General features: G+C 45.1%; 1 protein-coding gene across 2 annotated transcripts in view; it reads right to left on the bottom strand.

Moving 5' to 3' along the window:
• Nucleotides 1–14,065, bottom strand: part of PLCG1 (phospholipase C gamma 1) — a 165,656-nt gene that overhangs the window by 43,565 nt on the left and 108,026 nt on the right. For both annotated transcript variants that reach the window (XM_073555356.1, XM_073555355.1), the window contains exons 9-20: nt 10,232–10,333; nt 10,024–10,142; nt 9,813–9,898; nt 8,967–9,087; nt 8,468–8,636; nt 7,126–7,248; nt 6,945–7,046; nt 6,462–6,649; nt 804–1,004; nt 499–618; nt 222–402; nt 63–140 (exon numbers count right to left, since the gene is read on the bottom strand). In XM_073555356.1, the coding sequence (XP_073411457.1) occupies nt 63–140; nt 222–402; nt 499–618; nt 804–1,004; nt 6,462–6,649; nt 6,945–7,046; nt 7,126–7,248; nt 8,468–8,636; nt 8,967–9,087; nt 9,813–9,898; nt 10,024–10,142; nt 10,232–10,333 (1,590 nt within the window). The remainder of the gene's footprint in view (nt 1–62; nt 141–221; nt 403–498; nt 619–803; nt 1,005–6,461; nt 6,650–6,944; nt 7,047–7,125; nt 7,249–8,467; nt 8,637–8,966; nt 9,088–9,812; nt 9,899–10,023; nt 10,143–10,231; nt 10,334–14,065) is intronic.

Below are 14,065 nucleotides of genomic sequence, written 5' to 3'. Positions count from 1 at the left end.
TTAGGAAGGGAAAAAAAAGTATCATTGGTAAAAAGAAGACACTGAGTGTTACGTAGGAATACCTTAAATGCTGGCATGGGATTTGGCTCCACATAGAAACCAGGATTCCTCCCCTCATAAAGTGCCCCATAATCTGGTTCCTACAACACATAGAGTATAGTGAAGGGTGTATGCTTTCCAAGAGAAGAGATTTATAGGCAACAAAAAAAAAAGTCACTCACATTTGTTCCGATCTTTTCCAGAGTCTCTTCATTGATTGGATATCTCAGCTTCATCTTACGGTATAATGGATGCTTCTCATAATAACTAATGAGATCCACCAAGCTGTCAAACTCTGAACTGCCCAGGACTACACTCTGACCTTCCTGCTGCACCCGGCAGTGCTTGATCTTCCCCTCCGCTCTTCACCAGGTCAATGGAAGGAAGGTAACAAAAAGGTCTTTCAACAAGAGGCTTCATGGAACATCCTAAATGAAGGCACAATATTCCGGGTCTCACCTGAATGATATTGCATAAGAATTGGGCTCACTCCTTTTACGTACTAGGAAAGCACCGTCCCGCGGTACTCTCATCAGCATGTGTTCAGCTTGAGCTCGAGTAAGGCTGGCATGGTACCATCTGCAAAAAGAACATCATATGCTGATTCAAAAAGTAAGCAAATCTACCTAAAGCGCACTTCAATTTCTTTTTATTAGCTTTGTAAAACAACTTTTACACCATGCTAAACACTCCTCTTTTACTGCGATATAATGCTGCCCATAATTAAACCACAACCACTTATGTGCTTTATTCCCATAACTCACTCTTTGCTCTCATGGGCATTGGTTTGTGGAACAGGCTCAGTCAGCCTCATCTCAAACTCATTACACCTCAATGGCATCTGCTGGTAGTGGTTGATCAGCGCATACAGACTTTCAAAGACAAGATTATCTGTTAGGAAAAACTTGGGGCTACCCGCCTCCTGTCTGGAGTGTATCCGACAATGCTGGACTTTTCCATTTCTCCTATGTAACACAACAAAAAAGGAGTCAAAAACTAACAAACGCATGAATTTCAATATGTCTAAATAATATGGCAAATGCTGAGACAAGTCCACATTTCTGAATAACAACAGTACCAAATAGTATAATGCAACACAGTTTCCTAGTCTTAAAGGGAGAGTCAGCAAAAAATAGCTGATCAAACCAAGCGTAAATGCTTGGGTGCACTCTTTGCGTGGGCAGAGCAATTCATTGCACATTGGCACCCATTTGTTTACCATCCATCTCTGCTCCCCTCTTTTTAGATCTTGCTTCAAAGTAGAGTCTATGTAAGGGGGGGGGGATCTTAGGAATTTCTTTGTCTATAGAATTAGAGAGAATGGAGAAGTAAAACCAAAGAAGGAGAGCCATACCTAGACCCAAAAGCTGGGTGTCGATAATATTAGCCAATCAGATGTATGCTAGCTAATGCCAGCACATATTTAGAGATACGTTTAGCCAATGATATTGTTACAATGCATGACCATTAAAGGGAATCTGTCACCCTTTTTTTTGACTATCAGCTGCTGCCATTGACATCAGGGGCTTATCTGCAGCATTCTGTAATGCTGTAGATAAGCCCCCGATGTAACCTGAAAGATAAGAAAAATACGTTAGATTATACGCACCGGAGGGGACGGTCCGGTCCGATGGGTGTCGCGGTCCGGCACCTTCCATCTTCATACGATGACGTTCTCTTCTTCCCGTCCTGTAGTGGCTCCGGGGCGCAGGCGCCAGACCTCTCCCGACACCTGCGCGCTGCAGGACTCTGCTCTGCCCTCAACAGGGCAGAGCAGTGCGCCTGTGCCAGAGCCACGACAGGAAGGGAAGAAGAAGACAGCATCGTATGAAGATGGGAAGTGTCGGACCGGAGTGCGACACCCATCGGACCGGACCGCATGGCCGTTGAAACCACAATACTGAGAGCAGCGGGTTTTTCGAACCGAGTCATTAATACAATGATCCAAAACGGTAATGTGGTAAAACGGCCCCTGAGCCAGGAGATCTGGTCTGTCGGGGAGTCTCCAGGGGGTGCCTGTGAGAAGATTGATAATTTCTGTGAACCAGGCCCTCCTGGGCCAGTACAGGGCGATCAATATGACAGGCACCCCTTCCGCCTTGATCTTCTTTAGCAGCCTGGGCAGGAGAGGAAGGGGAGGGAACAGGTAAGGGAGTCTGAACTGTTTCCAGGGAATGACCAGCACGTCGACCCCTATTGCTAGAGGATCGCGGTATCTTGAGACAAACTGTTGGACCCTTCTGTTCTGTTGCGATGCCAGGAGGTCCACATCTGGAGTCCCCCATAGCTGGCATATCTGACTGAACACTTCCTGGTGTAAGGACCATTCCCCTGCCGCGAGCCCCTCCCGACTGAGGAAGTCGGCGGCCGTGTTGTCTGTGCCGGGAATGTAAACTGACAAAATTGCCGGAATTGCAGTTTCTGCCCAGTTGAAGATTCTGGATACCTCGGTCAGTGCCTGGGGACTTCTGGTTCCCCCTTGGTGATGGATGTATGCCACTGTCGTGGCGTTGTCCGTTTGAATCCGGCTGGCTGGTTGTTGAGGTATCTTTCCCAATGTAGAAGTGCTAGAAAGACCGCCCTCAGTTCTAGAATGTTGATTGATAGGATTCTTGCCTCGACCATCGTCCCTGGACAGTCAGGTGGCGGAATACCGCACCCCAGGAGACTGGCATCTGTAGTTACTACCTGCCACTGGACAGGGGGAAAAGGTCGTCCCAGATGAACAAGGGGGGAGGTCAGCCACCACTTGAGGGACTCCCTGGTCTGAATGGAAGGGAGGAAGGGGCGATCCAGCGAAGAGATGGACCTGTCCCACTGAAGGAGGATGTTCCTCTGCAGTATCCTGGAACGGAACAGGGCAAAGGGTATTGCCTCTGAAGCAGCCATCATTCTTCCCAGGCCTCCCATGGCAGCGCAAAAGGATAAAAGCCGGAATTTCAACAGAGAGCGAATTCCCTGCTGGAGGGTAATCCAGTGTCTTGAGCGGCGGGTGTCGATAACCATACCTAAGAATTCTAGGCGTTGTGTTGGCGTTAGGTGGGATTTCTCCCTGTTTATGATCCAACCAAACCAGGAGAGCGTGTTTAAAACTACCGCTAGATTTTCCTGGGCCTGAGCGAAGTAGGACGCCTTGACGAGAATATCGTCGAGATATGGTACCAATATTATGCCTCTGATCCTTAATATAGCTACCATCGCTGCCATAATCTTTGTAAAAATTCTGGGGGCTGTTGCCAGCCCAAATGGCAGGGCCACAAACTGGAAATGCTGCTTTTGGACAGCAAAACGCAGAAACCTCTGATGTCCCTGAAAAATGGGGACGTGTAGGTAGGCGTCCCAGATATCTATGGAACACAGGAATTCCTGATCCTCCATAGACGTAATTATCGACCGAATCGATTCCATCCTGAAATGGCGTAAGTGGACCCATCTGTTTAGCCTTTTGAGGTCTAGTGTGGGACGAACTGAGCCATCCTTTTTTGGTATCACAAACAGGTTTGAGTAAAAACCGGTAAAACGTTCTTGCTCGGGAACGGGGACGATTAGTCATGCGTTGAGGAGAGAGTCGATTGCCGCAAAAAAACCTTAGCAGCGTCTTTTGGTGGCTGCGACAGAAAGAATGGATCTCGCGGAAGCGCGTTGAAGTCTATCTTGCATCCTGTTGATACTGCCTCCTTTACCCAGATATCTTCTACTGAATTCTGCCAGACATCTGAAGAGGAGAATGTGGCCTCCTAGTCTGGGAGAGGTACTGGGAAGGGAGTTGGACTCCCTGCTGGTGTCAGCCTCAAGTGGCTCTGCCCGGCCCTGACCTGGTAGCTCTGCTGTTGGAACTGCGGGAATGCCATGACGGGGTGGCCCGAAATGATACCTTCCTCCTATCTCTCGGTGTTTGCGACCTCTGTGGGCCCTGAGCATAAGTGCCTGTCGCTGGGGTATGGCGAAAGGGCTGAGCCCTACGTTTGAAAACATATCGATGAGGTTTGGCCTGAAGGAGAAGGGAGCTTGTACCCCCCCGTTGCATCCTTAAAGATTTGATCTAACATTGACCCAAAGAGCCGGGTGCCCTGAAACGGCAGATTGGTCAGTGATTTCTTTGAGGACAAATCAGCCTGCCAAGCCTTTAGCCAGACCGTCCACCAGACGGCTACCATGTTACTGGATGCTTGCGCTGCCCAAGAAGCAGCATCCAGGGCTGCTCATACCATATAACTCCCGGCATGAGAGATTTGATCTGCGAACTCCACCAGTTCCGCTGGTGGTGCCCCGATCAATATGCCCTGTCTAATCTGTTTGGCCCATTCTGTAACAGACTTCGCTACCCAGGCTGAGGCGAAGGGTGGACACAATGTAGCGGCTGCTGCCTCAAAGGCGGATTTTGCCAGGGATTCTATACTCCTATCATTGGGATCTTTTAGGGCTGCCCCAATGGCGAGTTGGAGGACTGTACTGGTAGCGAGTCTGGACACTGGTGAGTCCACCGAAAGGAAGGCGGTTCAGTTGGCGGTGAGATCTGGAGGGAAGAGATTTAGAATCCCAAAACGATTCAGTCTCTGAAACCGCCTGGTTAGGTTTTCCCTTTCCCTTGCCAACACTTCCTCAAAATCCTTGTGGGAGGCGAAGACCCTAGAGGGGGACTTATGACGCGTAAATGAAAAAACCTGATCATTAGGTTTTGATGTGATGTCGACTGCGGCAATGAGGCCCTGAACCATATCCTTGACCTTGGACTGTTCTGGCCCGTACTCAGAACCCTCCTCTGAGTGTGTCTCTGATAATGCCTCGCCTGATTCCGGGGATGAGGACCGGAAGGAGGCAGACGGCCAGAGGAATTCTGGCGGTGAGATGGAGTGAGAAGGGGACCTGGGTTGGTGGTCCTGTCTAAACCTTTTATGACCTCTAGAAGGCTGCTTTGGTGCTCATGAGTCCACTGGAGTCTGAAGTTGCAATCTGTTAAGCACCGTTACCAAGGTCTGTGATACCTTGGTAAGGTCGGCCATGGACTTAGATAAGGAAGAGGCCCATCCTGGACACTCGCTGTCTCCCGTGGCGTTGGATGGCCCCTGGGCGGTAGGCAAGGTGGCTTCCTCCTGCTCCAGGGGTTATGTGGGAGCTCTGACAGGCAAAGCGGGGGGGCTGCACCTGCTCTCTAGCGTAGGTGACACCGTAGGTCTGCTGCAATCTGAGCAGAGTGGCGAGGACTGACCTGAAGGAAGCCTGACATTGCATTTGGTACATACAAAATATTTGACCAAGGTCACTGAAGCGGAGGAGGAGCAGGACTGCTCTCCCTTGGGCATACTGACAGGTTTTACCTGGTGCCGACCGACGGGAGTAGAGAGCGGAGTGAAGGGGCAACCTGTAGTGCAGTACTCACATACCCATGACCTGTGTCCCCGCCGCAGCTGCCGCCCGAAGGCTGATGAGAGAGAGCGCGAGGTGAACAGCCCTGCCGCTGCCTAGAAGCCTTATGAAATCCCCGCCCGGAAGTGGTGGGCGGGGCCTTGCTCTGGCCTTCTGGAGCACCAAGATGGCGCTGGTACAGGAAGAGCAAGCCGGGGGGGGGGGCGGAGTCTGCCAGGAGCCGGAATCTGGCGTCGGCCGTGCTGGGCTCCTACTGGAGCCCAGGGCCATAACGCTGCCACGGGAGGAGGCTGGAACCGCGCTGCACCGCGTACTTGAAAGTAAGTGTTGGCTCTTAAACTAAGTATAGAGCCATGGGCTACAAGCCCGAGTGCTGATTACAGCGGTCACATTCAGCCAGAGCGGTTGGTTTGCAGATCATACAACGCTGCAGCCTCTTACATCCAGTTCACCCCGTAACAGGGGTTGGTTTACCTGCATGAAAAGATTGCTGTCCCAAACCTTTTCTGCAGGGCGTATCTCTCGATCATCAGGCTCTGGTGGGCGAGTGATGGGTCCTGTGTTAGGGGATAGGGTCCTGCCCGCGGGATTCATGAGGATACGGGGTGGCAGTACACGCCGTACTCATGATCCCGGTATGGGAATACAGATGTAGCATATCTACTCTGTATCCCTCCATGGTTACCTGAAAAGGAACGACGCACATTGAGGTAGGCATGGGTCTGCGAGACACCTCTGTCCACCTCCTGCTGACACTAAGCAAAACTGATTGTCCTACAGCCTGTCGGAGGGGTGTATATGCGGAGGCGGAGTTAACTTTTTTCATGCATAGTTTCAACCTCCTAGTGACAGCAACACACACCCACGGTTCCTGTGTTCCCCAATGAGACGAAGGAGAAAGTCCTTTTGTGCTGAAAGATTTGATTCACTTATTGACTGTTCATATAAAAAAAAGAAAAGAAAAAAAAAAAAACATCCCTGATATGTAATAGCCCCATAAAATATAATGTCTAAAAAAAAACCTGTATGTGAAAAAAGCCTAAGAGTACACTTACCAGAAAGAGAGTGTGTAATCTCCTACAAAGGTTTCACTTTCCCGCACAAGGAAAGACCCATCTGGAGCTCCGGTCTCAATGCAGTAATCAGTCAAAAGGCGTTCAGCAATGTGACGTCCATCACGGCCTGCACCAAGTTTCCCATGAAACCACTTTTCAGCTGAGTGTAGCTCGGAACTGTTGCTGACCTGAATGGGATGAATAATATTCTATACATCCATCTTTATTAAACTTTTGTCTTCTGGATTATGAGTGTAAAAGTTGTTAATAAATATAAACCAGGTCCACATTCCAATCCCTGTGATTCCACTTATACTTAGCACCAAGAAATCAGATTTAGTAAAAGCAATGCCGGAATTCTGTTAGGATCTGATCCAGCTCTTAGCTCTGAATCCAAAAGATCCTCTGTATATTACACCCATTTGAATGTGGTCCAAGTCCTCAAATGCCAGCTTATAATGGACTTTTATTGGTGAATCATACCTCCTTCTGCTCCTCTTCATCATCATTGGTTTGTCCACCGGTTGTCTCCTCCGAATAGTAGATCTTGCTGCTTGTAAGTACAAAGAAGTGAGGATACCACTCCTGTATGAAGGAGACAAAAGAGTTAACCTTAAGAGACCATCAAACATATCACAGGACACTCTCTTGTTCTAAAACTTACGTGATTTATAGGATCTTGTAGGTACAAGATTCCATTCTTTATTGAATTGCTTATATCATTCTCTGAATACACGGTAGAAGTTGGGATCTCTTCATAGGTGCTACCCTCTGCGAGCTTCTTGTGCTGTAAAGATTAGATGAAGTGGTTAAGGCAGCTCAGGCTGACCATCTAATGTGCATGGGGAGCTTCCAGACTCTTCCAACAAGTAGGTGCATGATGGGATTAGGATAGGTAAGGATTGGGCATCCATTAATCAGCGTTCGTAAAAATGCTGATTCCTGTTTATCGGCCTAAGCAAACATGTTGGTGATCATCAAAAAAGCCTGTTTGTCGGATAATTAGATAGTTTATGCTGGCATGAAAAATCATTGTTTTCAGCAGCACATCACCTAAACGGGGAATGTGCTGCCAATAACATGATGCTAACACAAAAAGAAAACACAGAATGACAAATGTGCAGAAATACCCTGCAGTAACAAATATGACAGTAATCAGCAAGTGCTGGTAAAAAGATGGCAACAAATACAGGGTATTTAGTCGATATGTTTTTTGCAAAAAAAATGTATACCAAGCTACTCCACCTCGTCAATAACATGATGCTGTAGGGATCAGAACGACATTAGCAGTGACTGCTTAATTCTCATTCGCAATTCACAGTAAATGAACGCCGTAGTCGATCAGCATTCATAACTGGGCCAAAAGCTGGTTGTCTAAATTTACCTTAAAGTTTCAAATTTCTTTTACTTTTCTTATAGAAAACAAAAACATGTTTGGCCTACGGTAATTAAGTGTGCATATGTAAAGCATCCAAACTTTACAAATCCAGCATAAGCTCCTGCACCTGACTATTTGCTCTGCCCCGTTCTCTCACTGATAGTGATAGCAGCAAGAAGGGTGATGTACACAGATCTGCAGAGGACAGGAGAGAAAGTATCTTGGAGGGCGCAGAAAACAGGCTATAGACAAGGAAGAAAATGCATGGACAAGAAAGTACAGCCTTGTAGGTTTGCCGATACCTGAAGCAATTGAAGACAGCAACACCCCTGATATAGGCAGACCTCACATCCAGCATGTATTACATGGAAAGACACTCATAAGAAAAATCTGAAACATGGATTAGGCTATAAACTGCATATCAGGAAGCCTGCAAATGAATGACGATTGCAGCTGGAGACTTAAAGCAATGTTTTTTCCCCCAAGTCAAAGGTGTCCTTAGTCTTTAGGATTTGTGCCTTGAACAATATTGAGAAGGCACATTAAAACCTTTTTAAAGTCCAGAAATGCAAGAATGTTAAAAAAAAAAAAAAAATTACAATATTTTGAAGTAAAACAATATGCGAACCTTAATGAGGATTTTTCGTTTAAGCAGGTTTGGTGACGGGAGCCCATCAGCATTGACATCCACTGGTTTGGTCAAAAGCATGTCTCCAAACACTTTCTTAAAGTACTGGGCCATATTCCTCTGCTGGGCTATGCTACAATGATCTTCAATTGATAAGATAACTGGGTACCTTAATAAAAGAAAATGGCACCATGTGAAAGCATCTACTTTCTCTGATTCAGTCCTCCAAATCCCCCTGTGTAGATACAGTTTTAAGATAGAATTCTTTCTGCCTCAGCCACCACTAGAGGGAGCTTCAGAGTTTACTGCATACTTTTTGATGGAGTTCAGCAGAATCAGTATGCACCAAGCTCCTTCCAGTGCCCGCTTCAGGCAGACGTGGATTTGGAGCACTGTATCAGACTTACATTAATGACTATGACCCCATACCCTTATAGCAAAGAAGAATCAATTAAGGTCATAGCTTCATTGTGCTCCCCAGAAACTCAATAATGCTTACTCTGATGTTACAAAGGCATGTTCCTTGATGGTCAAAAGAACTTCAGAAAACTTTATTTTGGTGGTCAGGGTATGTCCATGGTAAATTACTGGCATCCCATCTGGTCCATCCCAGCAATCCACTGGAAAAGATGACATTAGTAGTCATTGTGCTCACATGATGCCCAAAAGATCAAGAGTATTTGTACACAGGATCCAGAACAGATTTATAAACTGGTTAAGGCTTAAAATAATGGTGTGAAAACTAGAGTTTTCCACTCTAATCACTCATCAGGGAGTCATTCGGACACACTAAGGAATCATTTCTGCAGATGATGTGCTTATTTGGGTGGCTGCCCAGAAAACGCGGCCAAGCTAGCTAGTGATGCCACTTAATCTCCATGCTCAGGTTTCCGTGGAGTCATTTTTTTCTATTAACAGTTCCAAAAAATGCATCTAAAATGTTGTCACTTCATTGACACATATACAGTCCAAGACCGTGCCTTGTAGTAATGCTAACCCCAATGCACCATCCTGGCCATATTTCCATAGCGATCATCACTTAGAAAAGTGGCCAAATGAAGTATATGTTTCAGGAATGGTGTGCAGTCACTTTACATCATCATTTCTGGAAAGCTATGACCTAGACGGGCAAATCAGGTGTTGTACTACCCAAATCAATAGAGTGGTTAAAAGTTTTGTACATTTAAGAAACGTTGTCCATCTGACTCTGACGATCCAATAAATCTAAATATTTGGTAACATTAGACGCTAATTAATCATTCATTCTATCACTTATGAATAAAAGTGGATCCCAAAAAAATGTAACAGATTCTGCACAAGGTGGCGCTCTTGATTCAACACTTACATTCTATACAGCGGCAGCCCATCCGTAAACAACGGGCATATGCTTCAAGAGAGGACTCACTGGAGAACTGATCCCCTGTAAGGTACCTGGTGACAGAAATCACGAGTGAGAAGGTGGTTAAAAAGCATATGTGACCATGAAGTTTGGACAAAGAAGAACGAGAGACACAAATGTAGAAGGAAAGAGGGAAATAACCCCCAGGATTTCTTACGTGTTATGGGAAGAGGAGATCCAGTAATGAGACAGAGGGTTGTCCATATTTTGGGGACACACAGTGTCCAGCACTAAATCCCACACAGTGTTCTCTTTGGAGAACAGGAATGTTACAAACTGCATACACAATAGAAAATGGTAAAGATACAAGTATCTATCATACAACCAGCAAAAAGGGTCACAGGAGAAGTTCTGAGGGCCATCACCTCCTCTAAAGTGAAATACGGCTCCTCTATCTCCCTCAGAGGGTCACGCAGGAAATGGAACATGAATTCTTGGACCTGGAGCAGGTCAGTTGCCCACTTTTCCTGTAAGAAGCCAATAGTAATGTAAAAAAAAGCTGAGAAAGAATAAAAACACGGTATACATAATCTGTTGAAACCAAGAGTGATACAAGAAATGAAGCGACCTGAAGCTGCTCTCCAACCACAACTACCCTCATTCTGTGTCAGGCACTGCATTTACATTATGAGGGGATTTGTAGTAATGAGTGTGTCTTCAATACTGACATTATGTTCATAACCCTAGAGAACACGATATGGACAAAAGTACTGGGACGCATATCTTAGTTACTAAATTGAAGTTTTTCCATTTGGTCCCATTGCCACATATGCATATAAAATCCAGCCTCTCCGTGCCACTCTGCCTTTACATTAATTGGTGAACGAATAGCTCCTTGTAACGAGCTCATTGAATGCGTGTGGTACGATACTAGAATGTCATTACTGCATCAAGTCAGACCGTTAAATTTGTTGCTTTTTAAATATTTCACAATCACATATTATTAAAAAGTGAAAGCATTTAGGAACTACAGCAGCTCAGCCACGACATGTCAAACCACGTAACCTTACACAGTGGGGTCACTGATTGCTGAGGTTCGTAGAGTATAAAAGGCACCAACGCTGTGCCGACTACATAACTGCAGGGTCAGAACCTCATCTGGCATTAACATCTGCACAAAACTGAGCAATAGGAGGCTCATGGTATGGGTTTACATGGCCGAGCAGCTGTGTGCAAGTCGTACGTCACCAAGCACAAGGCTTGAAGTGATGTAAAGCTGCTGGCAATGGAATCTGGAGTAATGGAAACAAGTTCTGTTACGCTTTTTGATCTGGCACTCTGATGGCCAGGTCTGGGTTTGGTGAATGCCATTAGGTGGTCACCTGTCTGACTGCATTGTTCCTACTTTAACCCCTTTACCCCCAAGGGTGGTTTGCACATTCATGACCGGGCCAATTTTTACAATTCTGACCACTGTCCCTTTATGAGGTAATAACTCTGAAACGCTTTCATGTATCACACTGATTCTGACAATGTTGTCTCATGACATATTGTAGTTCATGATAGTGGTAAAATTTCATTCATATAACTTGCGTTTATTTGTGAAAAAAACGGAAATTTGGTGAAAATTTCGCAATTTTCCAAATTTTAATTTTTATGCCCTTAAATCACAGAGATATGTCACACAAAAAACTTAATAAGTAACATTTCCCACATGTTTACTTTGCATCAGCACAATTTAGGAACCAAAATTTTTTTTTGTTAGGAAGTTATAAGGGTTAAAAGTTGACCAGCGATTTCTCATTTTTGCAACACCATTTTATTTTTACGGACCACATCACATTTGAAGTCACTTTGAGGGGTCTATATGATAGAAAATACCCAAAAGTGACACCATTCTAAAAACTGCACCCCTCAAGGTGCTCAAAACCACATTCAAGAAATTTATTAACCCTTCAGGTGCTTCACAGGAATTTTTTGAATGTTTAAAAAATAAATGAACATTTAACTTTTTTCACAAAAAAATTATTCAGGTCCATTTTTTTTTTATTTTACCAGGGGTAACAGGAGAAATTGGACTGCGTATGTTATTGTGCAATTTGTCCTGAGTACGCTGATACCTGATATGTGGGGGGGAACCACAGTTTTGGCGCATGGCAGAGCTCAGAAGGGAAGGAGCGCCGTTTGACTTTTTCAATGCAAAATTGGCTGGAATTCAGATTGGACGCCATGTCACGTTTGGAGAGCTCCTGATGTGCCTAAACAGTGGAAACCCCCCACAAGTGACCCCATTTTGGAAACTAGACCCCCCAAGGAACGATCTAGATATGTGGTCAGAACTTTGAACCCACAAGGGCTTCACAGAAGTTTATAACGTACAGTCGTACAATTAAAAAAATCATTTTTTCCACAAAAATGATCTTTTCACCCCAAATCTTTATTTTCCCAAGGGTAACAGGACCCTAAAAGTTATTGTGCAATTTGTCCTGAGTACGCTGATACCCCATATGTGGGTGTAAACGACTATTTGGGCGCATGGTAGAGCTCGGAAGGGAAGCAGCGCCATTTGACTTTTTTGGCTGGAATTGAGATCGGACACCATGTGGCGTTTGAAAAGCCCCTGATGTGCCAAAACAGTGAAAGCTCCCACAAATGACACCATTTTGGAAACTAGACCCCCCCACGGAACTTATCTAGATGTGTGGTGAGCACTTTGAACCCCCCAGTGCTTCACAGAAGTTTATAACGCCCAGGCGTGAAAAAAAAAAAAAATCTTATTTTTTCCACAAACATCATCTTTCAGTCCCACATTTTTTTTATTTTCCCAAGGGTAACAGGAGAAATTGAACCCCAAAAGTTGTTGTCCAATTTGTCCTGAGTACGCTACCTCATTTGTGGGAGAAAACTACTGTATGGGCACACGTCGGGGCTCGGAAGGGAAGTAATGAAGTTTTGGAATGCAGACTTTGATGGAATGGTCTGCGGGTGTCATGTTGCCTTTGGATGGCCCCTGATGTACCTAAACAGTGGAAACCCCCCAAAAGTGACCCCATTTTGGACACTAGACCCCCTAAGAAACTTATCTAGATGTGTGGTGAGCACTTTCAACCCCCCCCAATGCTTCACAGAAGTTTATAACGCCCCTGGCGTGAAAATAAAGAAATTATTTTTTTTCCACAAAAAATGATATTTTTGCCCCCAATTTTTTCGGGCACGTGATATTTTTGATCGCTTTTTATTCCGATTTTTGGGACGCAGAATGACCAAAAACCAGCAGTTCAACAATTTCTTTTGGGGGGTGTGTTTACACCATTCCGCGTGTGGTAAAATTGATAAAGTGGTTTTATTCTTCGGGTCAGTATGATTACAGCGATACCTCTTCTATGTCATTTTTTATGTTTTGGCGCTTTTATGCAATGAAAACAATCTTATATAAAAAATTATTATTTTTGCATCGCTTTATTCTGCGAGTTTTAACTTTTTTATTTTTTCGCTGATGATGCTGTATGGCAGCTCGTTTTTTGCGGGACAAGATGACGTTTTCAGCGGTACCATGGTTATTTATATACGTCTTATTGCTCGCGCATTATTGCACTTTTTGTTCGGCGGCATGATAATAAAGCATTATTTTTTGCTTTGTTTTTTATTTTTAAGGGGTTTGCTAAAGAGGTTAACTAATGGGACAGTTTTATAGGACGGGTCGTTACGGACGCGGCGATACTAAATATGTGTACTTTTATTTTTTTTTTATTTTCAAAAAATGAATTTATTAGGGAATATTCTTTTATTTATTTAGCGATTTTTTTATAAAATTATTTTTACACTTTTTTTTTTTTTAACTTTATTACACTGTCCCAGGGGGGACATCACTGTCATGTGTGAGATCGCTGATCTGACACATCACAGATCGCTGTGACAGATCAGCAATCTGACACAGGCACTGCTGAAAGGCTTCCTCATGCCTGCGCTGCTGTGGGGGTCTCAGGGAAGCACGGAGGGAGCCCCCTCCCTGCCAATGCTTCCCTAAACCCCCGGTACACTGAGATAATCAGCTGACACCGGGCCGCAATCAGCGCCGCTTCCCCCGTGAGCGCCACTGATCGCTATGACGTACTATCCCATCCATGGGCATAGGGGCCCGGGGCCCATGGATGGGATAGTATGTCATATGTCAGGAAGGGGTTAAAGTTTGGGGGGGGAGAGAAAGCCATGGGGTTATTTTCTGATGTTAGCCTATGCCCTTCAGTTCCTGGACATCT

Source organism: Dendrobates tinctorius, unplaced genomic scaffold (assembly GCF_039654945.1).
Source record: "Dendrobates tinctorius isolate UK_male_01 unplaced genomic scaffold, ASM3965494v1 ptg000223l, whole genome shotgun sequence".
NCBI classification, from domain to species: domain Eukaryota; kingdom Metazoa; phylum Chordata; class Amphibia; order Anura; family Dendrobatidae; genus Dendrobates; species Dendrobates tinctorius.
This window is presented reverse-complemented; position numbering and strand designations above follow the sequence as displayed.